This window comes from Tursiops truncatus, chromosome 16, assembly GCF_011762595.2.
Source record: "Tursiops truncatus isolate mTurTru1 chromosome 16, mTurTru1.mat.Y, whole genome shotgun sequence".
NCBI classification, from domain to species: Eukaryota; Metazoa; Chordata; class Mammalia; order Artiodactyla; family Delphinidae; genus Tursiops; species Tursiops truncatus.
Genome location: NC_047049.1, coordinates 9,307,893 through 9,333,900, shown reverse-complemented (window position 1 = coordinate 9,333,900; position 26,008 = coordinate 9,307,893). Strand labels below are relative to the sequence as shown.

Genomic DNA, 26,008 nt, shown 5'->3' with positions numbered 1-26,008 from the left:
CCGCCTACTTCTCCAGCTTTGATTCTCGGCAGGTTTTCCTGCCTTTACTCTCCAGTGCTGTCTGGTGGAACCTGTGACGATGGAAAGGTCCTATAATTCGTGTTGTCCCATATGGTAGCCGCTAACCACTAGTGGCTACTGAGCGCTCAAAATGTGGGTAGTACACCCAAGAAACTGAATCTTTAATTTTATTTAAATTAAAATAGCCACGTGTGGTAAGCAGCTGTTGTATTGGACATTGCAGCTCAGTATATCATTCTTTTGTTTGAGTTCTTTGTAAAACTCAGCACAATGTGGAGTTATTTGATTTGTCCCTTTAACTGTTACCAGAATGTGAGCAGCATGAGGGCATTCTCCTTGGTTTTCTTTTTTTTCCCCCTGCTTTTTATTTACTTATTTATTTATTTAAATTTTATTCAAGTATAGTTGATTGACAATGTTGTGTTTAATTTCTTCTGTACAGCAAAGTGATTCAGTTATACATACCTATATTCTTTTTCATATTCTTTTCCATTACAGTCTCTCACAATTTTACTTTTTATGCCTGTGTCCCCCATACCTAGTACAGTGCCTGGCACATAGTAGGTGCTCAGTAAATCATTTGTTGAATGAATGAATGCATGAACAGATGAATGAATGTCTTACTAGCAAAAAGAATCCTAGGCACATCGGCTCCACACTGAGCTACGCCAAGGGACCCTGCAGTCGGGGACTTGATGGGGCCAGAACAGGCTCCGGTGGACCCCAGGCACTAAGGTTCTGTGGTACTTGACCCAGAGGGACAGCTGGTTCAACCCTTGGCCTGCCAGTCACCACCATGTAGCGTCACAGGATCCTGCCAGAGCCCCGGGTTAAAGGAAGCACATCCCTGCCTAAAGGCTCCCGCAGAATATCCCAGGATGCATTGCAGGCTACAGGTTACTCAGGTAACAGCTGGACACGCACCGCAGCCTCCTCCTTCCCTTCCTGGATGGCTCGCTCCTCCTCTCAGACGTCTGTTTTCTCCCAAACTTCTGTGCACCTGAGGGTGTCTCTGTCCGTCTCTCAGCTGGTCTCTTCCCCGCCTTCATTGCTGGGTAGATGAGGCAGTGGCCGCAGGCAGTGCAGAGGCTTATGAGGCTGGGGCAGGACCGTGTGAGCCGCGAATTCCCTTTGTTCTCTCATTCTTTGCCCTATAGCAAAAGAAAGCGGCTCCTAGGGCCTTCTGCACAGTGCATCCCATTTCTGTGTGATAAATTACCTGTTGGAGAGGTGGACTTCCCGCAGGTTTTGTACTTGCCAACCCTCCTTATTTAGAAGCGTTGTTTTCTCTGCGTTAGCTGCTTTCACTGTTTTCTCTGCTTTCTCCTGAAATGGAAGCAGCAGCAGCTCCTGGCTCTGGGCCGGGGATGGTGGGGTGGAGGCAGGGGTGGAGGTGGCCCTTCTGTCCAGGGTTTGCTCCAGCCCTGCTAACAGGCAGATCCAGCAGCTCTTTGTCCTTATGGGACTGACAGCTAAGGCCAACTGCTGGGCCCAGTTTGCGGTCAACATCCCAGCTTCATTTCCTTCAAGGTGTTTGTGGAGTTGCAGAGTCTGAGAATTTTAGAGCTGGAAACATCAGGATTTTAGATATCACAGGGGGCTTTTTCCTGACAGAAAGTTAGTTTTAAATCCCATGAGCACATCATTTGTGAACTATCACTCGGGCCTTTCCTGCTAGTTATTATTCAAACTGAGTCTGGTAGTCATTTTTGTTGTTGTTGTTGTTTTGGCGGTACGCGGGCCTCTCACTGTTGTGGCCTCTCCCGTTGCGGAGCACAGGCTCTGGACGCGCAGGCTCAGCGGCCATGGCTCACGGGCCCAGCTGCTCCGCAGCATGTGGGATCTTCCCAGACCGGGGCAGGAACCCGTGTCCCCTGCATCGGCAGGCGGACTCTCAACCACTGCGCCACCAGGGAAGCCCTTGGTAGTCATTTTAATCGTTTCCCTTTAACTTTCAATTTCCTAAAAAATATATTTAGATATGTCATTTGGCAAGCTTAAACCAGAGGTGTCCTCCCAGGGCAGTGAAATAGCTTAGACTGCAGATTCTCTCCCTGCTGAGGAAATGTAGTGGATAGTTTATTTGGGGATAAAAATGACTGACAGGGCCCTTGGTCCAGGCCCTCCCTTGAGTCTTAGCCTGTGTCTTTGCCCTGAAGTGTCTTTTAATTTTCTGATTCCTTCCATCATCTCAGGGATGTTCTAGAGGTCAGTTTCTAAGGGAAGTGGGGGTTTACCCTGTTTATCTGAGTGGGAGGTAGCTGAAGTTCGTCTAGGTTGAGCTTAACACTTATTAAACACTCAGCCGCTCTTTATTGATGCTGGGGGAGAAAATCACACAGAGATTTGCCAACAACCCGTCAGTGGCTGCCCGCCCAGGAGCAGCCATGCTTTCTGCAGCTCCGCCCCCTTCCCCCTACCCCGCACAAGCTCGCCTTTAATGGGGATCAGATCTGGGTCTCTGGGACTTCAGAAGCAGTCTGGATCAAAGGGGGCTCCAGCTTCTGAGAGTTACGTTTCTTTGTCAAGGCCCTGGTGGAACTTGCTAATCGTTCTTTGATCTGCTTTAAAGGGACATGCCTAAAGCAGTCTGGAAGTATTTTCCCTCCAGGAAGAAGGCGGGAGAGCCTGGCTTTACTTTAGGGAAAACATCTGCAAACACGTAGGTCTTGCGTGGAATTTCCTGGCCCGACTTTGTTCGGAGAGGATCTTGTCACTGTGTTCATTTCCTTTAATGCTCGAGGGGAGAAAGGCTGACCCTGAAGACGCTTTCCTGGAGGACAGTGCTGCTGGGGGAGTGAGGTCATCGCTCAGAACATCAGTCTCCAAGGAACTCTGCTCCTGGGGGAGAAGGAAAAGGCTGAAGTGCCCCGAGGGTGTTCGGGAGGCAGCTGCTGGGGGTGGGGGGGTGGCGCCGGTGTCAGGCTGGACCCTTTGGTATTCCAGCCTCAGTGTCTCTTCCTCGGAAGGGCTTTGCCTGTGGCCTCAGCTAGGCACCTTCGCTGGCACGTGAAAAACCAAAACTTCAAACTGATTTAAAGAAAAGAGGGAGCTGGGGAGAGAGAAATTAGGAGTTTGGGATTAACAGTTACACATTACTATATACAAAATAAACAACAAGGACCTACTGTATAGCACAGGGAACTATATTCAATATCTTGTAATAACCTGTAAGGGAAAAGAATCTGAAAAAGAATGTATATATATGTATAACTGACTGAATCACTTTGGTGTACACCTGAAACTAACACAACATTGTAAATTAACTATACTTCAATTGAAAAAATAAAAAAGGTCCAGAGTAAAGGAAAAAAAAAAAGAAAGAAAAGAGGGAAAATGTTTCCTATAACTGACAGGTGGTAATTTTCAGGATGGCTTAGAGAAAGGGATCGCCTCCTATTTTGTCCAAAAAACTGGACAAAAACCTGAAAAACCTAAAGCATCAGAGTTTGTGGCTTTTAGACTCACCTTCTTTGACCTACAGTAGGTGAGTTCCTCCTGGGGCTGCCCCTCTAACCTCTGGATGCCTCTAAGGGGCTTTCAGCAGCTGGGGTTTTGTGCAGCCTCTGGTGCTGCCTGCTGGGACCAGGCTGGGAGATGAGGAGACCGAGGGGAGGGGCGGTCCTCTGGGCCCTGGTCCTTGTTTGGCCGATGAACTGACCTTCGGCAACTCAGCCTGTGTCTCGGGCCCTAACGGGGGTGTCATGGGAGGCGAGCCTGCTCCTGGGAAAACTCCCGGGTGTTTTGGCACCTGTAGTGAGTATGTTTAGGTCCCAGGGTCAGTCCTGGAAGCATGACCCAAGGCAAAGGGAGAAGTAAGGAGCAGGTGGAGTGTGGTCATGCGTGGCTGGAAGCTTCCATCAGTGTTTGCCTCGGAGTCTCGCTGCTGGTGGCCAGGGTGCTACACAGAGGTGGGGTCAGTGGGAAGGAGTGCTGGGTAAGAATGGCGAGGTGGACTCTGGTGGGACTGGTGCCCAAGGTGCTGCCTGTGAGGATGAGGAAGCAGGACTTCAGAAGTGGAGAGGTGTTCGTTCTCGTGTCCCTCATGCCCAACTGTTCTAGTAACAGATGAGGGAAGAGCGCTGTGGACCACACATCATGAACGTTGGCCCCACTCCAGGGCATGGCTCTTTCCACCCACCTGACTGCCCAGAACCGGGGCTGGCCCCAGCCTTCAAGGCCGCCTCGGGATTTAGTCACGGCCCCGAGGTCACTAGCCACCTGCTCCCAGAGACAGGACAGTAGGAGGAGGCTGTGCTGGCAGAACTCTTCCCCCCTTCTTTCTCTGTCTCTGTCTCTCTGTCTCTCTCTCCTGTCTGCCCTCTCTGTGTGAGTCTGTCCCTGTCACCTGGCCCTGCCCATGGATTCAGTGGACTGTCTGAGGGTTCTTTCTCCTGACTGCAAGTCCTCCGTTTCCTCTCTGTCTTTCTGGCTGGTGAAATGGGTCCATATCTGTGACCTACTTATTTTACATAGACCAGAGAGTCAGGTGACATTGACACTGTGGGGGTGGGGTGGGTGGGAGGGGGTTCTGATGTAGTGACCCAGCCGCTCCCGAGATAAAGCGGGGTGAGTGTGCCCAGATCAGTGCTAAGCAGCCCATCTCCACTGTCAAGAACAGTGCAAAGTTAATAAACACCACCTTAAAAAAACAATTGGTGGACCACCGCACACAATGCAGACCTGTCCTAGGTTCCTGGGCACGAGGCATTGCCGGCTCAGTCTGTGCCCTCAGGACCGTCAGCTTTCAGAGCCTCCGTGATGACATCCATGAAATGGGGTTAACACCCCATCCCCCTCCTTGTTGCAGAAGAATTCTCCACCTAAGAGAATATACGTAAAGAAATGATACATGACATAATGATGGGTACATGTCATTATACATTTGTCCAAACCCAGAGAATGTAAAACACCGAGAGGGAACGGTAATGTGGACTATGGATTTGGAGTGATTAGGATGTGTCAATTTTACGTTGATCAGTTGTAGCAAATGTCCCACTCTACGTGAGGATATTGGTAATAGGAGGGTCTATACATGTGTGGCGGCAGGGAATAGTAAGTATATGAAAAATCTCTATCTTTTCCTCAGTTTTGCTGTGAACCTTAAACTGCTCTTAAAAAGTAACGTCTTAATAAAAAAACCCAGTATAAACAAAACAAACAAAAACAACAAAAAAAAGAAATGATACATGAAATGTTTCTGGTTTTTTGTTTGTGTGAACATAGCATAATCCCTGTGTAATCTACTGAAGAAAACCCTGCAATGCCAACACGTTGTGTGGTAGGCTACGTTAATATCACTTGTCTGAACTGTTGATAACAACAAGAAAACCCCTTCGTGCTTGTGAAGGTGGAAAAGAACATGCTAAACCTCAGAACCAACCTGCTGGGAAGGGGGTGCTTTAATACTGCTGTTCGGTTCTCTAAGCTCACTCTCTTAGGTTTACATATTGTAGTTCCCCATCTGTGCTCAAAATATATACCATGACATGCATGACATGACATGATATTTGTAATTTCCTGGGTACTGATTTTCTCCCACTTCTCCAAATGTGACCATTCCTTCTAAAAGTCAGGGTTTAGATGCCTCTGGTGGTGGGTGGAAGGGACCAGAGGTGCGGGGTGTTTGGGTACAGGCTTGCCAGGAGATGATATAGATTGCCCAAATCTCAGGGGCCCTGGGAAATATCTTCCCCATACCCAGATGTAACCTTTTATTGGTAAAAAATTAAATTGGGGATGAAAATCCGTGACATTGGAGCAGTCAAGTTGTAAGATAGAAGGGAACAAAATAATAGAATGATGGCTACACATGAGGAATTGGGGGCCAAGGTGATGCAGCGGCCACACTCGGCCTGCAGGAAGCCCACGTCTGCTGGGGAGGCCGATGCCACACCCCCAAGCCGTGCACATGGGCATCCTAGGCACTGGGCTGGAGACCTCAGTGTGCAGAGGGGGTGAGGAAATGACCGAGCAGCATTCCGTGTCTTTGCGAGGTCCCCAAGCTGCGCGTTGACAGTGTGTCCATGTGTCAGGAAGTGAGTCTGCATCTTCTCTCCTCTGGGACCTGGAAAAAACCTAAGGCGGAGAGCACTGGACATACTGTGATAAGATGGGTGAGCTCGCCTCTGGGCATCCCTCAGACAGGATCTATTAAGGGCTCAGAATGCAGTGTTTGTGCCCGTGGAGTCCCTTGTTCTGAGTGACACATACCCTCCCCTTCCCGCTCTCCTTCTGGCTCATTCTGAGGCATTGCTTCCAAGGCCTGGGGTGAAAGTAGTGTCTAAGGGAGAAATTGAGGGTTTGTGGGGCCTCCGTCTTGAAATGGTGCTTAGGAAGTGTCTGATATTTTTTCCATATCTGAGTACTTTTGCATTCTTTGGCGGAGATGCTCATTTTCCATCCCTGATGTCTTTGCTGTAAGATTTCTATTTACTTGAATTTAGAGGCTGTGGAATGAGGATCTGGTGGATGGGGGTTCCTCCAGAAGTCTGATCTCGAGCTGGCCAGTTCTCTCAGTGGTCATGATGATCATTACCTGAGCCAAGCCCGTGAGACCCTCCGGTGTTGGTTGTTGAAGGAAGTGCGGGGTGGAATGTCAAGAGTCAGAGCTTCTCCGTCTTAATTTTGGGCAAAATGTATCATATTCTCCATTCATGCTTCCCCCGGTTTTGTGAGCAAAGACTTAGGTGAAATTCCTGATTCTTTCCTTTTCTTATCTCTTATGCTTAATCCATTCCCATGTCCTGTGACAAATAAAGACAAGAAGAGATAAGCCCCTAATTATTTAATTCATCTTACATTAAGGTTTTCAGCTGAAACCAGAAGCATGACTTTTAAATGGCAGGAACCTTGAGATAATTGGAGAACTTTGAGCCTTTGATGCAAGAGATTTGAGAAACAAAGCACAAAGCTGGCCTTTAACATCTTGCCCTAAAAATAAGTGAGGATGGAGGCTGGAGCATGCTTATAAGTAACTGGGCTTGCAGGCAAGATGAAGAGAAATAGCCAGGTGACTGTGGTCAGATTTGTACCATGTTCTGTTCCTTTTATCATAAAATTGAGTTGTTTGTGGTCAAGAAGGTCAGCTCTGAGAGTCTGTTTTAACCCAATTGGCTTCTTGTCCCAAATCCCTTAACCTTGAGACAGTGTGTCTGTTTGATGTGGGTAATTTATCTGTTCGTTGGAGCTTTGTTATACGTAACTGAGATATGAGGTTACTTATCAGCCTTGTCATATTTAAACCAGTGATGATGACTCCGATATTTTTGTTATTATTAAATCAACCACTGTTAAAGATGATTCAGAGTCTCTTGGAGTCGAGAAAAACTATTTTTTTCCTTGTATCAATTATAGTGCAAGTAAAAATAAATGCTTATATTTAGCCAAAACTTTTTTTTTTTTTGCGGTATGTGGGCCTCTCACTGCTGTGGCCTCTCCCGTTGCGGAGCACAGGCTCCGGACGCACAGGCTCAGTGGCCACGGCTCACGGGCCCAGCCGCTCCGCGGCATGTGGGATCTTCCCGGACCTGGGCATGAACCCGTGTCCCCTGCATCGGCAGGCGGACTCCCAACCACTGGGCCACCAGGGAAGCCCCTAGCCAAAACTTTTTGAAAACGCTCTTGGAATCTCAGTTCCAGCTGGCTCCTTAATTCTCACATGTTAACACCTCAAATCTGACCGCTTCTCACCACCTTGGTCCATGTCCCTCCGCTAGTCTGATCCCCATCTTCTCCCTTCTGGATTCTCCTATCTCCTTGCTGATCTGATCATCTCCTCACCCGCACCCCCCCCCCCCCCCGCCCCGCTTCCCACTCCTGCTCCTGCTGCTGTTCTCTGAGCAGCCAGAAAGACCTTTTAAAAACATAGATCAGGGGCTATAACTTCTGTTCTGTTGATTATAGTTTCTCTCCTAGTGGCTGTGAATTAATTCAGTAAATAGTCGAGTGAAGTTTCTTGCTTAATTTTACAATTCCTCGCCCACAGCCCTTTTAGCCGTATGTGTCTGGGGGTGGGGGTTGGTGTTAGGTGTGTGGGAAGAACAAGAAAATCACACTCTTTTCTCATCGCTCTGTAGAAAACTCAGGAATCATTGGTACAGCTGTCATCTGACTACAGGGGGCTTTAAAGAAAAGATGACTATGCTTAGTGTTTCTCTGATTATGTTTAGGTGATGGATACAATAATCTTGGTTGTAGAATTTTAACGCTTGAAGGACTGGAGAGAGTAAATGCCTTCGAACTGCCTGGGCTTGGGCACGGCATTTCCCAGGTATAAACTCACTCCTCACAGTAACCCCATATGGCTGGTGGTACCACCACCTGTTACTCGCTACTATGCGCATTGCATAGACAGGGAAACTGCGGCCCAGGGATGTTACAGAAACTGTCCCAGGTGGCTCACCTCACAGGTGGCAGAGCAGGACTTTTAGAACCAGATCTGTTGATCTCATTTTTTATATTTGGTGAATGTTGTGCTCTGTTCATCTACAAAATGATCAGAATCATAAATTCCTATCTTATACACAAAGAAAGTGCTTTCACTTAGATTTTATCAGTTCAGAATTTTTAATAAGTAGGTCAAAGACTGGGTTGATGTCGCTGCGGCTTGTATGAGAGAGGGCATGATAACACACTGAGGCAGGCAGTGCCTTCAGGGAAAAGCATGTTTTCGAGGCGTTGAACAATACTTACTCTCTGCAACTGGCCTCCTGTTTACAAGCTGTTCTTTTCCTTTTTATCATGTAAAGAGATGGGAAAGAAAGGGACAAAAGATTGGCATCCTCCTCCTTCTTTATTATACAGAAGCGCTGTTTGCAGACAGTGGTAGAAAATGAGCTTTTCAAACTTTCTAAATGTCAGACTTTTTTTTACAAAAGTATTCTGGCCACCCATCCCGAGTTCAGGTTTGTACATCTTGTTTCTGTGTGCAGCATCGCGATGGAGGCTCATTGAGACCCACAGTGGACCGCAGGTTGTCATTCACTTAGCAGAGCTGGGAAAGAGGTTTCCTGGAGAATTCATCTTTCTGATTAGCAGAGAGAGGCTGTGGGACGTATTGGTTCAGATAAGTGAAATATAGCAAAATCTAAACCCACTCTGGAAGCATGTTCTCTGTTGTCAAAGCATCAGGGTCTCCAGATGCGTCGCTGAAGGTCACTGTTCTCTTCCCCAGGAGGGTGTTGTTTCTGAACTGAACTTGGGTCCGCTTGCCTGCTTTGCAGCAAAGCCAATCTACTGACACTGGATTGCGGTAAAAGAAAGTACAGCATTTATTTGCAGCGCGACAGGCAAGGAGAATGGTCAACTCATGCTCAAAAGACCTGAACTCCTCAAAGGTTTGCAGGGAAGGATTTTTTTTTCTTTTTTTTTAAAAGAAGGTACTTTTTCTTTATTTTAAATTTATTTATTTTTGGCTGCGTTGGGTCTTCATTGCTGCACACGGGCTTTCTCTAGTTGTGGCGAGTGGGAGCTACTCTTTGTTTCGGTGCACGGGCTTCTCATGCGGTGGCTTCTCTTGTTGCAGAGCACTGGCCCTAGGTGTGCGGGCTTCAGTAGTTGTGGCACGCACGCTCAGTAGTTGTGGTTCGCAGGCTCTAGAGCTCAGGCTCAGTAGTTGTGGCTCACGGGCTCTAGAGCGCAGGCTCAGTAGTTGTGGAGCACGGGCTTAGTTACTCCGCGGCGTGTGGGATCTTCCCGGACCAGGGATCAAACCCGTGTCCCCTGCATTGGCAGGCAGATTCTTAACCACTGTGCCACCAGGGAAGTCTGGGAAAGATTTTTAAAGGCAACATTTGGGGTGAGGGCTGCAGGGTGGATAACTTTCTTTTGATTGGTTGGTGGTGAGGTGACAGGATGACGTTTAGGGAATCTCAGTCATCAACCTTCTGGTTCCAACCAGTCTGGGGTCTGCGTACTTGTGGTCAGCGTGTAGTCACCATCCTCCACCCCGGAGGGTCTTGGTTCCTGCAAAACATGTGTCCACTTGTTCTGTATATATTGATACCTTCAGGAGGAACTAGGACTCTGTTTTATCCCTGAACTATTGTTTCTTTACTGCTTTTCCTTTGTTTCTGCATTCCCTCACTTCCTAATTAGTAACTGCTTGAGTCTGCTCTTTGGAACCCAGGGAAGGCCAAGGAGACAAAAACCTTTTTCTACAAACAAGAATCTGTAGGTCCCTGTTGCGTTAATAATCCCAGCTGCTTGGGTCTCACAAGGAACTCGCCATGCTTTCTGGGATGCTCAGGGTTTAACACGCTGGTTGAAATCTACATGGAAGGTGTATATGTATTTGTTAAGGACAAGGACTTCTCAGCGTGACTCAGTAATGTATTTATACTGAGTGAAACATTACAAGGGGTGAGTATAGGGATGTTAATGCCTGATGCAGTAAGAGCCCTCAAGTCCTTTCTCCAGTGGCCATTATTAACAATAATTTGCAAAGCCTTAAAGGACCACTTTAAAGGTAAGATTATAAATGAAGAATTTTATAAAGTCAAAATGCATGAGCTTTAAATTATTGATGGAAAGTGCAGGAATCAAATTAGCAGGGCAGCCTCCACTGCTCCTTTTCTTGTTTTGACTAGAGAGGGGGATGGCATGGCGGGGGAGCTAGGCAAGGGAGGGGACACACATACACGTGCGCACACGCACGCACGCACAGGAGGGGCGGGAGGCAAATAGAAATGGAGACACAGAGAGATAGACACACAGAGAGAGACAGACACTCAGGTGAGGACACTTTTGATCTAAAGAACTTGGGAACCAGGAATCTAAGGCCAGAGCCACCCCTGCTCTCTGCTAAGCGGAAATCCTGTGGCCTCCTGAAAGAGTCTGTCCTAGGATGTCAGCACTTCAGTCTCCCTTGACTCTGTGATGATATTACCCTTTGCCCAGGATGTGATTGATGAGGGTAACAGACTTCAGGGGCTGATCTGACCCCCAACAGAGGCCACTTTCTTGACCCCAGAGGTCTGGGTGGCCCATGACCTCCCCTCATCACTCCCTGTAGGTTCTAAAAACCTCAAGCCACTGTAGTCAGGATGCCAGGGCCAGGGTGCCTAGACATACACTGGTTGAATGAGGGGGAGGGAGTTAAGGTGTGGTCATAAGGAAGGGGAGAGGGAGTGAGTAGGGCAGGAGACCCAGGCTGGCCTGGCTGGATACCCCCCATCGGGCAGTCGTGGACCCAGATGCAGAAACTCCATTTGATCTGTTGCCTTGGAGGTGAGGATGCTCTGGGAAACTGACAGCACCCAAATGTACCAGAGACTGATCTGCAAATGAGGAGTCTAGCCTGTCAACGTCCAGGAGCCTCTAGGACGTGGAGGACGGTACTTGGGTTAGGACAAGAGACGGAAGACACGTGCTCTGGTATTGGCTCCGAGCCCTCGGCAAGTCGCTGAGCCATGTGGCTATGGAGGAGGACTCAAGCTTCTCGAGATGGGGAGCCGATCTGTCTGACTCAGCTGCCCAGGTGCCCAGCACCTGACAGGTCCTGCTGAAATTGTCATGGAGTGAAATCCACGTGGCGAGGATCACGTGAGAGGCTGGATGAGGAAGCTCTGAGGTACTAATTGTAAAACGTTGGCCCCTGCTTGGGGCACCCCCATCCTGGTACCCAGGTGCCTGAAAACCACCTTGAAATCAGAAGAATGCTCGCTGAGTGTGGAAGGTGAGCCCTGGATGCAGGACGGATGCTTCTTGCAGGCTGTGACAGCACCTGGAGGGTGGCCCTGCCGCACCCCTGCGGGTAGAGCCTGGAGGGGGCTGGCCCACGTGGGCGTGTCTGCCCTGAACTGTGCGGAGGGGATTGGCTGCATTCTAGCTGCCACTCTGCTTTCTCCAAACTCCTTGTCGACGCCTTCTCTTATATGGTGTCACTCTGGACATCCAGCTAATCAGGTCCCAGCTGTGTTCAATTCCTTGTGTTCTGGACCATCTCTACATAGGTATATATGTGTATGTAAATATATATGTGTTTATGTGTGTTTACGTTTATATATAATTATTGTACCCCAAATAAGCTCATACTATATTCCTTAATTTGCTCAGGTATTTTTATAAATTTATTTATTTTATTTATTTATTTTTGGCTGCATTGGGTCTTCATTGCTACGCGCAGGCTTTCTCTAGTTGCGGCGAGCGGGGGCTACTCTTTGTTGCGGCACGCGGACTTTCCATTGCGGTGGCTTCTCTTGTTGCGGAGCACGGGCTCCAGGCGCACGGGCTTCAGTAGTTGTGGCACGTGGGCTCCGCAGTTGCGGCTCGTGGGCTCTAGAGCATAGGCTCAGTAGTTGTGGCGCACGGGCTTAGTTGCTCCGTGGCATGTGGTATCTTCCCCGACCAGGGCTCAAACCCGTGTCCCCTACACTGGCAGGCGGATTCTTAGCCACCGCACCACCAGGGAAGTCCCTGATTTGCTGTTTTTCTACTTACCACTTAGCTCGGAACTCTCCTGACTGTACTTGCAAACCCACCCACCCTCATTAACAGTATGCGGTTCTGAGGGAGGGTTTGTTACTTGCCAGGTGCTAGAAAAAGCCCCGGTGGTTGTGGCCAAACATTACTGCTCTCTTTGAGTTTCTGCATCCTCTCCTTTTGTTTTTCTGTCTCTTTTACCACTTAGGCTTTATAGGTGCTATTTATCTGCCTATCTTTTTCTTGCTAGCATCCATAAATATCCAGTTAGATTTTTAAGAATCTGAGTTGAAAGATTCCAATGTAAGTTATTCAACCAAGCCGTTAGGCTACAAAGATGAGATTTCAGGAGTATCAGCGTGAAGGTCAGGACATAAAAGGGCCATCTGGGTCCCTTCTCTCTTTATTTCTCCTGAGACTTGATTCAGTCTGGCCTTTCTCCAGGAAGGCATAACACGATGCGGTTACAAATCTGTGGAATCACGAGTCCGGAGCCCATTCAGCGTTGATTCTTCACTGCCTGCAATGAGGCCCGCAGCCAGTAGAGTCACTTCTCTTTTGTGAAGTTTCTGGTGTCATTGCAGTTAAGTCAGTTTCAGAGCTAACTCTGTGTGTGTGTGTGTGTGTGTGTGTGTGTGTGTGTGTGTGTGTGTGTGGCGGGGGGGTTCATCGGGCACACGCGTACACACACGTGCGTAGTGCCACACCGAGCCCTCACCCCTGTCCCTGGCAGACGGGGGTTGTGTGCACCTTGAGGGAAGGATGAGGGCCAGCTCAGTGTGACTCTGAGAGTGTCCACATTCTCATGGATGCACTTGTGTCCACGGACCACCTGGCAGGACAGCCATCCCGTTCTGTGTGTGGCCTCCAGACTCTCTTTCATGCCCAGCTCCGTAGGCAAGACCAAATAAAATAGAAGACTTAACTTGCTAGCAAATCACATTCCCCCAAATTTCTAATGCTTAGAAGCCAAGGGCAGACTTGGAGCCGTAATAATATGGAGGAAGTATTATCCTTCCAGTTATTTCCCCACTTACTGGACAAACAATCCAAGGGCCTGGGAGGTCGAGTGACTTGCCTAAGGTCACACAGTTACAGTGAGTGACGTAGTTACAGTGTCGTGAGAGCTGATGGACTGAATACCATCCATTCCAACTTCTGATTTCTTTGGGGGACATTCTGTCTCCCCCATTCCATTGGGTCTGGATGGGTTGCTTATTTATCAGGGTTCCCTACCCTCTTCTAGCTAAATGATGGGCATGCGATCCAAGGTGGGCCAATTGGACTCTCCTCCCTATCTCTTCAAATCTGACTCCTCAGCCACCATAGCATTTCTGTATAAATTCCATTTTTTAGTTATTGAGTCGGTTCCTGTTTCTTGCAACTATAGTCAATTTACAACTGGCCATCACCAGGTCTGTGGGACTCCTCTATGTATGTATAGTCTTTCCCTTTGTGATTGCATTTCTCTTGCTGGGGCAGCAGCCTAACCCAGAGGTGGCCAGTGAGTTGATGGCCAGTGTCTTTTGAACCCTGCTGACGTCTCAATGTAGCCACCAAGTGAAAGCTACTTGAATCTGAAAATGGACCTGGCTTATAGCCCGACAGACGCTAGGTGCCAAGAATCTTGGGATACGTGTGTTAGCATCTATGTTGATTTTCCCCAGAGTGTCAGGCTGAAAATCCTAGCTGCCTGGCTTGCCAGATCTGGCTCTGTGTTCATGAGAGACAGCACCTGACCGTGGGCCCCTCAGTCACCTGACAGTCCAAGAAGCATCCCAGCCAGCCTTTGGTTGTGTTGAAATCACGTTCTCCCTTTACCTATATACTGAGGAGCGGTTGCTGAGCAAATCCCTTTTCTGTGTCCGGGATGGGCAAATTAAAGTGAAACACCCTTTTCAGTCGGCCCGAGAAAATGACCAGTCCGGCCAAGTTGTTTTAGGCAGGAGGGAAGCATGTGTGTGTGTGTTTGGGGCAGAGACAGCTTTTCTTGACACGGCTCTCACAGCAGAATGTTCTGATGAGTAGAATTTAGTGCACATCAGTTTCAAAGATACCTGCTCACTCACAAATCCATCAGACTCTTACGTGAGCTGCAGAGATGAACGAGACGTCTGATCTCTCGAGAGCTCAGGTTCGTTCCCGGAAGGTCTCCCTCTGTCTTCGGGCGGGACGGTGGTCTTCTGACCTGGAGGATTCGAGCCGTCCTCCCTGAGTCGGGGCTTTGGGCCAGCGCTCTGCCTTTCCCTTGGTTTGTCTTCAAGGAGGGGGTGGGTAGGAGGAGAAGGGGCTCACTTCTCGCTCAGGTGGTCCCTCCACGAGGAGCTCAGAGGCTGGGGCTCGTGTCCTGGGAAGCCCCCCACCTCTCAAGTGCCTGCACTGTGTCCTTTCACTCTTGGTGGGTGGTGACAAGAACCTATGTCCCCCGAATCACTTTCACAGTGGGGACTGTACACTGGAATTCTGAGGAATTGATCTGGAAATTGATACGCACGTGGAAACGTCCCCTCCACTTTAGCAACGCTTAATCACACAGGGTGTCTTGATAATCAGGTAACCTGTAAGTATAGGTAACTTTAGATTTCCAGGGTGGGAGGGACATTATATTTAGAAAAGAAAGCTGCTATTTGGAGTCAGTGTTTCCTGCAGGCAAGCCCAGTTCTATAGAACGTCTGCCACGAATGGGCTGGTGGCCTTGGGAATCACTTTAGCTCTCCAGGGCTCAGTTTCCTCACCTGTTTAAAAAGACGTGATAAGAGTGTTGGAGCAGGAAGGAGTCTCTTAAGTTTTCTACCAGCTTCAAAGTTGGAAGATTCTGTGGTCTCTAAAATGTATTCTCCCAAGCCCTTGAATTAGCTCTAGTAAAACTTAAGCAAAATGTAACCGTTTAATGATGTGCTGGAAAACTGCGTTCATAGTTCTTCTCTATTAAAAGGTTCTGACGTTTTATTTATAGATACACATTCACACGTGTATTTGTATATATATGTATGTATGTGTATATATTATAATATGTTAATTATATTATACTACTTATATATTATACTAATATCATACTATGTTATATTATTATTATATTATGTGAGTGATCTTATACTACTTTGTTGTTGTCGTTTATAGAAGTAAAACACAAACATATTTAAACCAAATCAAAAACATAGGTGAATAGGGCTCGGGGTTCTACATTCTGCCGGCTGTCTTGCTTTGGGGACAGCTGCCATAAAATACTGTTTTGACACAGTGTGCCGTCTATAGAGGGACCGTATTCGTTGTTGTGCAGAGAAGTTTCCAAGCTGTGCTCTGTGGGCTTCAGCACTCTATAGAGATTCTCCAGAATCTGAGAAAAGTGTTTGAAAAGATATTTAGAAACTTTACCAGCGCACTGGGGAGCTTGGTAGACCTCAGGTCTCAGCAGCCAGCACAGCGTGTCCGCACCTGGTTACACGTTTCCATCTTCCTTTCTCTGTACACACACACTGTGTGGAGTTGGATGCCACCAGCATATGGTCCTGTGCTGATAGATTAATTTGGTTTTGCCCGGTTAGGTAGCTCTCCTGTCTTGTCTGCCTTATTAAAGAATGTTCCATGGTCACAGGACAGGCTGTTAAAAACAGGTGTTGTTTGTGGTTAACTCATCGGTGAGTATCGGGACTTTTCTTTTCTTTTTTTTTCTGGCTGCACTGTGCAGCTTTTGCAGGATCCTAGCTCCCCGGCCAGGGCTCGCACCCGGGCCCACTGCAGTGGAAGCACGGAGTCCTAACCACGGGCCCTCCAGGGAAGTCCCTGGGACTTTTCTTAATAATGTGCAGCCAGGAGAGGAATCAACAGATCTAATGCTGCAGTTGGCATCCCCGACCCTCAGGGTCAGATTTTCAAGTTCATCAAAATAGCTTAATTGTTCTCAATAATAGACTTTATAATTAGAATATATTATCCCTTGAGCTTACAAAGTAAGTGAAATACTACTTGTCTCTATGCATAGGAATTTCATGGAAGATTCATTTGGAAAAACAGTTCTGTTGCTGAAAAGGTTTGGAAGCCACTGATGTAGTAAGACAGCACAGATCTTAGAGGCAGACAGTTCTAGACATGAGCCCTGCTTTCCCTGGCTTACTAACTGGATGGCCTCAGCGAAGTCATTTGCCTCTCTAAACCATAGTTGTGTCTTCTGTAAAATGGGCCTGCTCTCCAGCGGCAGGATGTTTTTGCAGATTGTAGAGAAATGTACAGATGGCCTAGTCCAGTGCCTGACACATAACAAAGAGTTCAGCATATGATAGTTATTAGAACGCTCTTCATGCTAGGAATTAAAGTCATTATAGTTCATGCCTGGCCATTAAGAGGTATGTCTTTACACTGTGGAAGTGCATATACCTTACCGTATTTGCATGTATTTACATATTTCCTTATTTGGAGAACCTAGATATGCATATCCTGCTGAATATATTTCCCTACAATTTAGAGTCGTTTTGGCAGACTGTAATGGCACATCTCTCTTTCTAATACAGCTTCTTGGCAAATTAAATCAGTTACTTTTTCATTTTAAAAGTGTGGAGCCTTTGCAGAATAATTTCCTGTGCTTTAGGTTCTTTTGGTAGGAAAAAATAATCAAGCAGCCGATGGGAACTGCTTTTATGCATTGGGACTCTGAAATGCTGCTTTATTTTTATGTGCAGGCTCTGTGGGGGGACTGCAGAAATCCCTGCTCTTGGGAATGTTTTTGAGCCCCCTGAGAAACTGAATAGGGAGAAAAGAGCTAACTTAAAAAGCTGCTATCCGCCTCCTCTAATTAGCTTGCTCTCCGCTCCTGGGAGAGGGAGTGAAAATATGAAAACAATGCAGGAAGTGCTGGAAGTGAATGGCATTCTAGGGGTCCGTGGTAGCCTCTGATGCTTTGATGCAGAAAAGTTCACGGTAAACAAGGCAAGGAACCACACAGGGGCTTGGTGTACCCTTGCCCTTCTCACGCACTGCGTCCTGCACGGGGCCGTGGGGAACGGTGGTCCTTTCCAAGCAGGTGTGCCAGCTGGGCAGCTGCAAGCAGGGGAGACCTCATTGGAATTCAGCAGCTTGAATCCACAAGCGTCCGGCCCTCCCTGTCGCTTGCTTGTGCTCTTGGGAAAGATCAGGGGCCCTTTGTGCTCTAAAGCCACACATCACCAGGGCCCGGGGATGCAGAAGCCATGGGAAGAGCACAGAGTCTCTCCCTCAGTATCTCTGCTGGAGGCTGGGGAAGCTCTCACAACATTTGTGGCTGGCGGTGCAGCTAACCTTTTCGTGACATCTTAAAGAGATTCAGATCCCAGAGATACCAGCAAAGGAATTAGGGGTGGGAATTGGGGCGACAGAAGCTGTTCTTCAGCGGAGATGGCTTTTGCCTCCTGGTGGACATGGCCCCCGGTGGAATGGGCCCGGTGGATGTGGACAACGGTGACCGGCAGTGGGGACTCCAGTCTGCAGGTCCTTCAAGGAAACTCAGGAAAGAGGCAAGTTGTCTCCGTGTATCTCTTCAGCATTGCCTCTGACGTGTGTGAAGCTGGGGGCCAGGGCGACACCCGGGGCCCACCACGCAGATCCAAGCTCCTCTTTCTCTTTGATGCTCGGTTGCATAACTTCCTTGTGTTTTTCATACCCGTAAACAGATTCTGCAAAACGTCAGGCACCTAGATCTGTTGTTGTCCAGGCGTGGATCTTAAATTTCCCCCCTAGACAAAAGCTAAGTCTGTTAATATTAACGTGTGTTTGTAAAAGTCAGCATGGCCTCTGTCGTGTTTGTATGAATTCAGTCTTTACTAATGAAATTTAATAGTATGCAGGCTTCGGCTCATTGGATCCCATCAAAAGCAGCTCTGATGTTTCTGTTCGTCTCTTTGTCCCTGGAGGGCTGTGTGGCAGGTTGGAGGAGCCAGGGTCCTTGAAAGGATGGGGGTGGGGGAATCTTTGGCTCTGACAGAGTGAGTCTCTGACAAACAAGTTGGAAAAACATCGATGTAGATTTCCTGAAGGAGAACTCACCAAATGGCCTTTTTTTCCTGTCCTGCCTGACTGTGGAGGGATTGGTTTGTCGTGGTGTTCTCTGCCGGCTGGCAGATGGTCTTTAGAAGATGCTGACTTCTGCAGAGGACACTGGTCCTTTGATATCTTGGTGCTCTGCGCTGTGAGCGTTTCACGTTCCATACACACCTGATGCGTCACCCTCTGATTATACATCTTCTGCCAAATCGCCGGCTGGGTCGCTCGTGCCAGCAGCCATCCTAAGTATCCACCCTCTTGATAATCACCTTCCTTGTTGCAAGTAAGTGAGTGGCATCTTGATCTATTTAAAGTATCCCAAGACGGAAATGAGCCCACGTGATGCTGCTGCTTCTTGCACGCCGGCATCCTCAGAGTGTGGTGGGGCTGGGACCATGGACCCCTGTGCCTCCTGAGCATGTAAGGAGCTGCACTCCAGCCTGAGGACACATGCCTGGCTCAGTGATTTGGGGGTGCCTCATCCTTTCTGGCTTGAAATTGAGTCCTCAGTGGAAGCAGGGTGATGGAGGAGGACTGTCTGCTCTGGATTTTCTCGAGCCCAGGATAAGGCTTTAGTTCGGTGAGTGGCATCCCCTTGTTCCTGGGTGGGGGGCGTCCTCTGGGTGGAGTTTCAGTTCATCTCTCTGGCTGAAGAATCTTCCTTGAGAGGAGACTTTGCTGCAGACCAGCGAGGGCCATTTTCACACTCTTGGGATCAGCAGGGGGGCCGTGCTTTGTGTTTTAGTCTGACATGTCCTCCACCTGACCTGCCAGCTCTCATTCATTCATGTATTCACTTACCAGATGTTTAGGCTGGGGATGCAGTGATAAACAAAAAAAACACAAAACAAAACAAAACAGGCTGTCCTCTTGGCCTTTCAGCTCAATAGAAGGGAAAGATCATTAACATGATTAGAAAGTGACTAAATCTATAATAACAGGTTTTGTGCTACGAAAGAAAGGCAGTGGGAGAGAATGATGGGATGAGGGGGAGAGAGACCTAATGAGATTTTGTCTTGTGGAGTGAGGGTCCTATGGGTGTGTTGGAATCACAGAGTGTCCCTGGGAATGCTTCCATATCATTTTGCCTGAATTGTTGCCAAAATAACACGAGCCAACGTTGATCAAAAGATTCCACTGTTTGTATTTGCCACTAAGGCCAGAAATACGTATTTTGTGTAGAGCTGAGTTCAAAGACTCCATCATTTGGGCGCAAAGCTGGTGATAACGAGTTTCACTCCTGGGAATCATGCTGAGAAGTGACTTTGCTCACGGCTGGCCTCGGACCGTTTAATTGGGCAGTGAGACTGGTTGCACCGGTCCTGGGAGGGGTCATTAGGCCGTGCACGGCTCCCCAGCACTGGCCCCTCGGAGCCAACGCAGCCCCGGCCACTGTCTAACCTGCTCTCCACCCCCTCTCTCTCCATCAGGAGTTCTGACTCTGAAGAAGCATTTGAGACCCCGGAGTCAACGACCCCCGTCAAAGCTCCACCGGCCCCACCTCCGCCACCCTCTGAAGTCGTTCCAGAACCGGAGGTCAGCGCTCCGCCTCCCCCAGAAGAACCAGGTAACCAAGGATCAGGCGCCCCTGGGCGAGGCCTGGGGACGGCCCTGCGGCTGAGCCCCAGGAAGACTCAACAGCGGCTCCTCGGGGGACCCGGCTGGAGGAGGGCACACACCCCGGGGGGCTGGAGCTCCTTAGATTGTCACCAGCCTCTGGGGCCTCTCAGCTCCGGGCTTGGTTTGATGTGGTGTAAACTAAGGGTGCGGAGATACAGTGGGCTATTTTGTGTCTGCTTTGCAGAAGTTTAGGGGAGGCCTCTGGGGAAACCATGCATTTAACTCTGGGTGCCTTTCAGCTGACGTCCAGAACTGGGTTTGTGCGGGTCATGGAATTCTCTGGTGCAATCTTAGATTCTGACATTTGGCCCCTTGCTCCCATAAGAGTACTGGTTCTGGATCGCCCATGTGAACCTGCATTTTTATTAAAAACGTTGCCCCTGTGGGCTTGGGGATGATAATTAGTAAATGGGCAAGAAGAGAAAATGATGGATGGCTGCGTCTGTGCAGGGATGACTCCTTTATTCCTCATTAACTTCAAATTATCCAGATTTCTTATCACTTTCCCACACCCCCTAGTGTGACTTAGAACTTAGAACAAAGACCTTTATGTTCAGATGTGGTGACTACTGCGATTGGGAGGATGGGGAAGGCTAGGACAGACCTCCTGTCCCAGCCCCCAGCCTGCCCAACTGGCTGGAGTCCTCTGTGTGCTGCCTTCAGTTACACCAGCAGGGGTGGGACCACCTCAAGCATTAAAGTTTAACATGAGGCCTGGAAGGAGATGGGGATTGCTAGGAATGGCCTCACAAGCTGGTCAGGGGGCCAGGTGGTCTCAGAAATGGCCGTACAGGCCAATCAGGGGGCCAGGTAGTACCGTCTTCAGAGCCGGACAGCCTCAGCTGGACCCTGAACTTCAGAGGGCCCCATTCTGGCCTTCCTGGGGCCACAGCCCTCGCAGCGAGATAAGTCTGCAGAGCCAAACTCCTCCTGTCCGTGTTCTGGATACCTGGGGGCAGCCACTTCCTGGGCCCACCCCGTCCCCATCTCCTGGCCCGTCTTCCCAAGGCTGACTGTGCCCACGTTTGCCCCCTTCAGCCAAGGAGATGCCAAGGATGGGGCTGTGACTTACAGGTGGGTTGTCCACACACCTGTGCTCGAGGCTGCCCCTGGTGAGGGATGGAGGTTGGGGAGAGAAGGAACAGGCCAGGGGCCCGGCCTCCATTTGTACTCTCGCCCTGGCCAGGAGCCAGGTGAACTGCAAAATAAAAAACGATTTTGACCTTAATGTTGGTTTTAGAAAGAAATGGATGGGATTCTTTCTAGCTGCTCTGGCTTCAAGCTGGCCATAGTTTTAGGGCAGATACTCCTGGAGCTTTGTTCCTAAGCAAATGTGCTCCATGGTGCTGGGGGAAGAGGAGAGATACCTTTGCTGGTGTCTGATAAATGCAGTTTTCATATTCTCCCCTTTTGACAGCTTATCAGTTAGTAGTACCTGATGCTGCAAAGTTCGTTTAGGCACTGAGCTCTGAGAGGGTAATTATTGGAATTTATTTGATTTTAAGGTGGGGAAGAAGCAGGAAGGGCTGCTTACATTTCTCAGGGAGTCGTTTGCACCCCAACTTTCTTTCATATAATAAAGAACGTAAAAATTCCATTTCCTATAATATTGTAAAAAATTCGCCCCAAGGTTTTAATGGAAAGTGGCTGAATGACAAACACATTTTAATCCTTAGGTCAAATGTGCAATTAAGAATAAATTATCCTTATGGGTATAATAAGTTCATGCCTACACATGTGTGGGATACCTTAGGAAAGATGTCAGAAGAAGAATGAAGGCCGAGGACAGTGCGTGGTCCACCCCCAAGCGCCACGCAGAGTCCAGAGGACGGTCATTGCTGTGGGCACGTGTGCGTCCTGTGGGATTTCCAGTCACATAGCGCTTCTGGGGTTGGTTTGCCACCTCTGTTCTTTTCTTCAGCCTGTCTTTGTTCCTTCTTCCTGACTTCTCTTTCAACAAAGCAAAGAACAATCTCCATTCTTAAACACGCACCCACACGCGTGCACAACACTCACCTCTTGCTCGGATGGTAGTTTTTGAAAGAATGAACACTATGGAGGATTAAGAGAGATCCCCCAGTGGAAGGGGTTGGAGCCGTGAATTGCCATGAGTCACAGCCCCATGGAACTTTTGATTACCCTGGCTGGAGTCTGACTTTATGCTTCTCCTCCTTGGAAAACGACAGTGAAGCTACATGTATGCGGATTATACAATAAGGACACTTACGGTCGGGATTGTGTCTGCCTAAAGCCCCCCTGTCTTGGGCTGTACAAAGATCCAGCTGATTTGTCACACTCATTAGAAAAGTCTGCTGGTCCCTTCTGTGGACAGCATGGGACGGTACAGATTAAAGGGGCGCTGTGCTTGCTTGTGGAGGTGGCTAGAGGAGAAGAAAGCTTCCTTCTGGGAACCGAGGGAGAGAGAGGGCAAGAGAGGAAAATCTGCTGTTTGGTTTTTGCCTCTGCAGAGCGCCTGCGCTGTTGCTAAAGGTGCCAAAAGAACCCCAGGAAATAATAGACGAGACCTTTGGCTGTGAATAAAGACGTGATGTTTCCTCCTGGAAACTTAATTTTACAAAATAATCTGTCACCTTACCTTGGGTGCTGCCCGCATGATTGTGCTGCACGGGACAGGATAATGGGTGAGATGTGACTGGCCCCCATGTGTCTGCCGCTCGTCTGGGCTGTGCCAGGGTGTGGCTTATCTGAGCCCAGTTTTTTTTCTTTTTTTTTTCTTTTTTTTTTTAATAACTGACCTAAGATTTTTTTAATGATTGTATGATTTTACTAGTTATTAGGTAAATATACATTCCAGAGGCTCTTAGCATTTACCATTGATTAACATAGTCTAACTAGGGATGGTCACTCAAGGCTTTATGGCTTTTATTTCAGTGGCTTTATAATTCTTGCATAGTTGGTTAAAACTGCTGGTTTAGCTCATGATACAAAAACATGTAACTGCCTATGTGGATTAGTCATTAAATCTTATTTTCAGCGAGGACATGATTTTACCTTAGGTTGCTACGTTATAGACAGATTAACTAAAAAATAAAAGTGAAATTAACCTCTTTAATTGAAAAGAAACGGGAGAAAATTAATTTGAAAAGTTACGTGCACCCCATTGTTGATAGCAGCACTATTTACAATAGCCAAGACATGGAAGCAAACCAAGTCCATCGACAGATGAATGGACGGAGAAGATGCAGTGCATATATATACACAGTGGAATACCACCCAGCCATTAAAAAAGAACGAAATAATGCCATTTGCAGCAACATGGACGCACCCAGAGACCATCATATTAAGTGATGTAAGCCAGACGGAGAAAGACAAACATCATATAATATCACTTATATGTGGAATTCCAAAAAAAATGATACAAATGAACTTATTTACAAAACAGAAATAGACCCACAGACATAAGAAACAAACCTACGGTTACCAGAGGGGATAGCGGGGGAGTGGGAGGTAAATTAGGAGTTTGGGATTAGCATAAACACTCTACTGAGTGCAAAATAGTTAAACAGGGACCTACTGTAGAGCACAGGGAACTATTTTCAGTGTCTTGCAATAACCTATAATGGAAAAGAATCTGAAAAAGAAGGAAAAAAAATATATATATATAACTAAATCACTTTCTGAGCCGTTTTCTTATCTGCAAAATGAAGCAGGTGACCCGTGAGTCCTCTGAGATCCTTCCCACTCCGACTTTTCATGGTTCTGTGATCAGGACGCGTGGCTGCATTATTAGAACTCAAAACTGACCACTGAAGGACATAATTAAACGTCACATAATTAAATAATAGCTCCATTTCATGTCTGCCATGTGCCAGTCCTGTGCCAGGTTCTTAGCAAGTTTCATCCCATCTCAGGCAAGGGGAGGAGCCCCAGTGCTCACAGCATCCCTGTACTGGGCATCTCGTCACCTGCTTGCCAGTGAGATGTGGGGCTTCTGGACCTTGACCTTGGTCTCAAAACAAGTGAGGGGCTGTGGGATCAGAATCCCCGCTTCTCGACTCCCTTCCATTTGGAAATCAAGTTGCTCTCTGTGCAGGCGAGATGAACCGGTACATCCGAGGCAGAGGGTAGGCCATGCGGTTGCCAGGTGGGTGGCAAGTAGATGGTCAGTGAGGAAAGCCCGTCTATGAGACCAGGGGCGGGTTTCCATCCTACAGTTGCCCTCCCTCTGGAGACGCGGTTCCGCGTGGGGGAAGCGCTGTTTGCTCATTGTCGCTGGGAGGATGCCCAGCACGGGGAAGGCCGGTGTGGGGGACCTTGGAGGTGACCGGAGCCGCCCGTGCCCTACTTGGCCTCGACCTTTCCTCACTGCTCCGCGGGGAGGGTGGCCTCGTTGAGGCTCCAGTTGTGCTCCACGTGGCCGTGTGTGGACTGCTGTCTGCAGATTGACCCAGAAGGGAGCTTACTGCACCCAGGGGCTTCTGTTTTCACGTCTCAGGACTCAGTCTCCATACATATCGTCACTTGCTTTCATCTCCTCTGAGGTTGAAGTGCAGGGTGCCCGCCGCAGAGAGACAGGAAGCCTCCTGGTATCAGGCGAGGAGGCATCTGAGAGCTCGGCCAGGCGAGAGCCCTTCCCGTCCTGGGGCAGGGGCAGAGGGAGTGGGGTCACGGTGGCGTGTGTAAGAGTTGGGGCCCACGGCTGCTGTTTCCTGGCACTGCTGTACCCGGGACTAGGTGCTTACGTGCTCCTCCTGTTTCATCCTCACAAGAATGCTTGATTTATGGTTGAGGCTCAGAGGAGTTGAATAACCTGCCAGGGGTGGCCCTGGGCACCTTGGGGGGCACACCAAGAACCTGGTAGGGCCCTGAGCCTTTGGACTCACATTGTCTGCCCTTAATGACCTCACTGGAGGATCTTGACTGCACTCAACGTCCAGCTCAGGTGGATCCAACCTGTTTTCACAGAGAATTTCTCCATCTGCAAACAGTCACCCCAGTCGATAGCTGTCATGACCCACAGAGCCTCAAGCAGGGCTGCTCCTCAGCCTTTGGGAGCTGAAGGCAGGTTTGAGAGCATAGATGTGGGAGAGCAAGGCAGGTGCCCAGGAAGCAGCGGGCACAGACCTGCCAGGTATGGAGGTCCTCGGGACCCAGCAGGGTCTGCGTGAGAGTCCGGAAGCCTCCCGGGTCTGGGAGAGAAGCCGATTTTGCATGGGCTGCCTGCCTCTCTTGCTGGTCCGTTCTGGGTTTAGTGACCACATCAGAGAGTGGACACACAGGGACCGCATCTGCCTGTCACTTCCACCTGCCCTGATGTCCCACACCGCTGAGTCCCCATAAGCAATCAGAACTCACCTCAAAGATCAGTCCAAGCCATCCAGGCTGATCCTCCAAGCCACATCTGTGGCCACATGTGAAAACATTGCCCCCGGAGATGTGAAGAACTAGACTGTGTCCTGATAGGAAGCAGGTGACATGAGCTAGCCCGGGCCCGACTTCCCTGCTCTGGGAGCCACCTGTGGCACCTGTGAAAATGGGCGTTCCGAGCCCTGATCCCAGCCGTGCTGAACTGCTTCGCCAGGGAGGAGCCACAAGTCGGGGCTTTCAGTGAGCATCTCAGGCAAAATGCTGCATGAGGACTGAGTCAGGCTCTATTTATCTCTCATTAGCCTACTTAAAACGGAGGACTTGGGCTTCCCTGGTGGCGCAGTGGTTGGGAATCCGCCTGCCGATGTAGGGGACACGGGTTCGTGCCCCAGTCCGGGAAGATCCCACATGCCGCGGAGCGGCTGGGCCCGTGAGCCGTGGCCGCTGAGCCTGTGCGTCCGGAGCCTGTGCTCCGCAGCGGGAGAGGCCACAGCAGTGAGAGGCCCACGTACCGCAAAACAAACAAACAAAAAAAAACGGAGGCCTTTTCCAGAATAAACATTATTGATTGCAATCGATTATTGTTCACATACTTGGAAGGATC

At 48.8% G+C, this 26,008-nt stretch overlaps 1 protein-coding gene across 17 annotated transcripts in view; it reads left to right on the top strand.

The window, feature by feature from the left end:
• Positions 1-26,008, top strand: part of TACC2 (transforming acidic coiled-coil containing protein 2) — a 185,395-nt gene that overhangs the window by 116,442 nt on the left and 42,945 nt on the right. For all 17 annotated transcript variants that reach the window (XM_073793857.1, XM_073793867.1, XM_073793862.1 and 14 more), the window contains one exon: positions 19,887-20,023. In XM_073793857.1, coding sequence (XP_073649958.1) covers positions 19,887-20,023 — 137 coding nt within the window. The remainder of the gene's footprint in view (positions 1-19,886; positions 20,024-26,008) is intronic.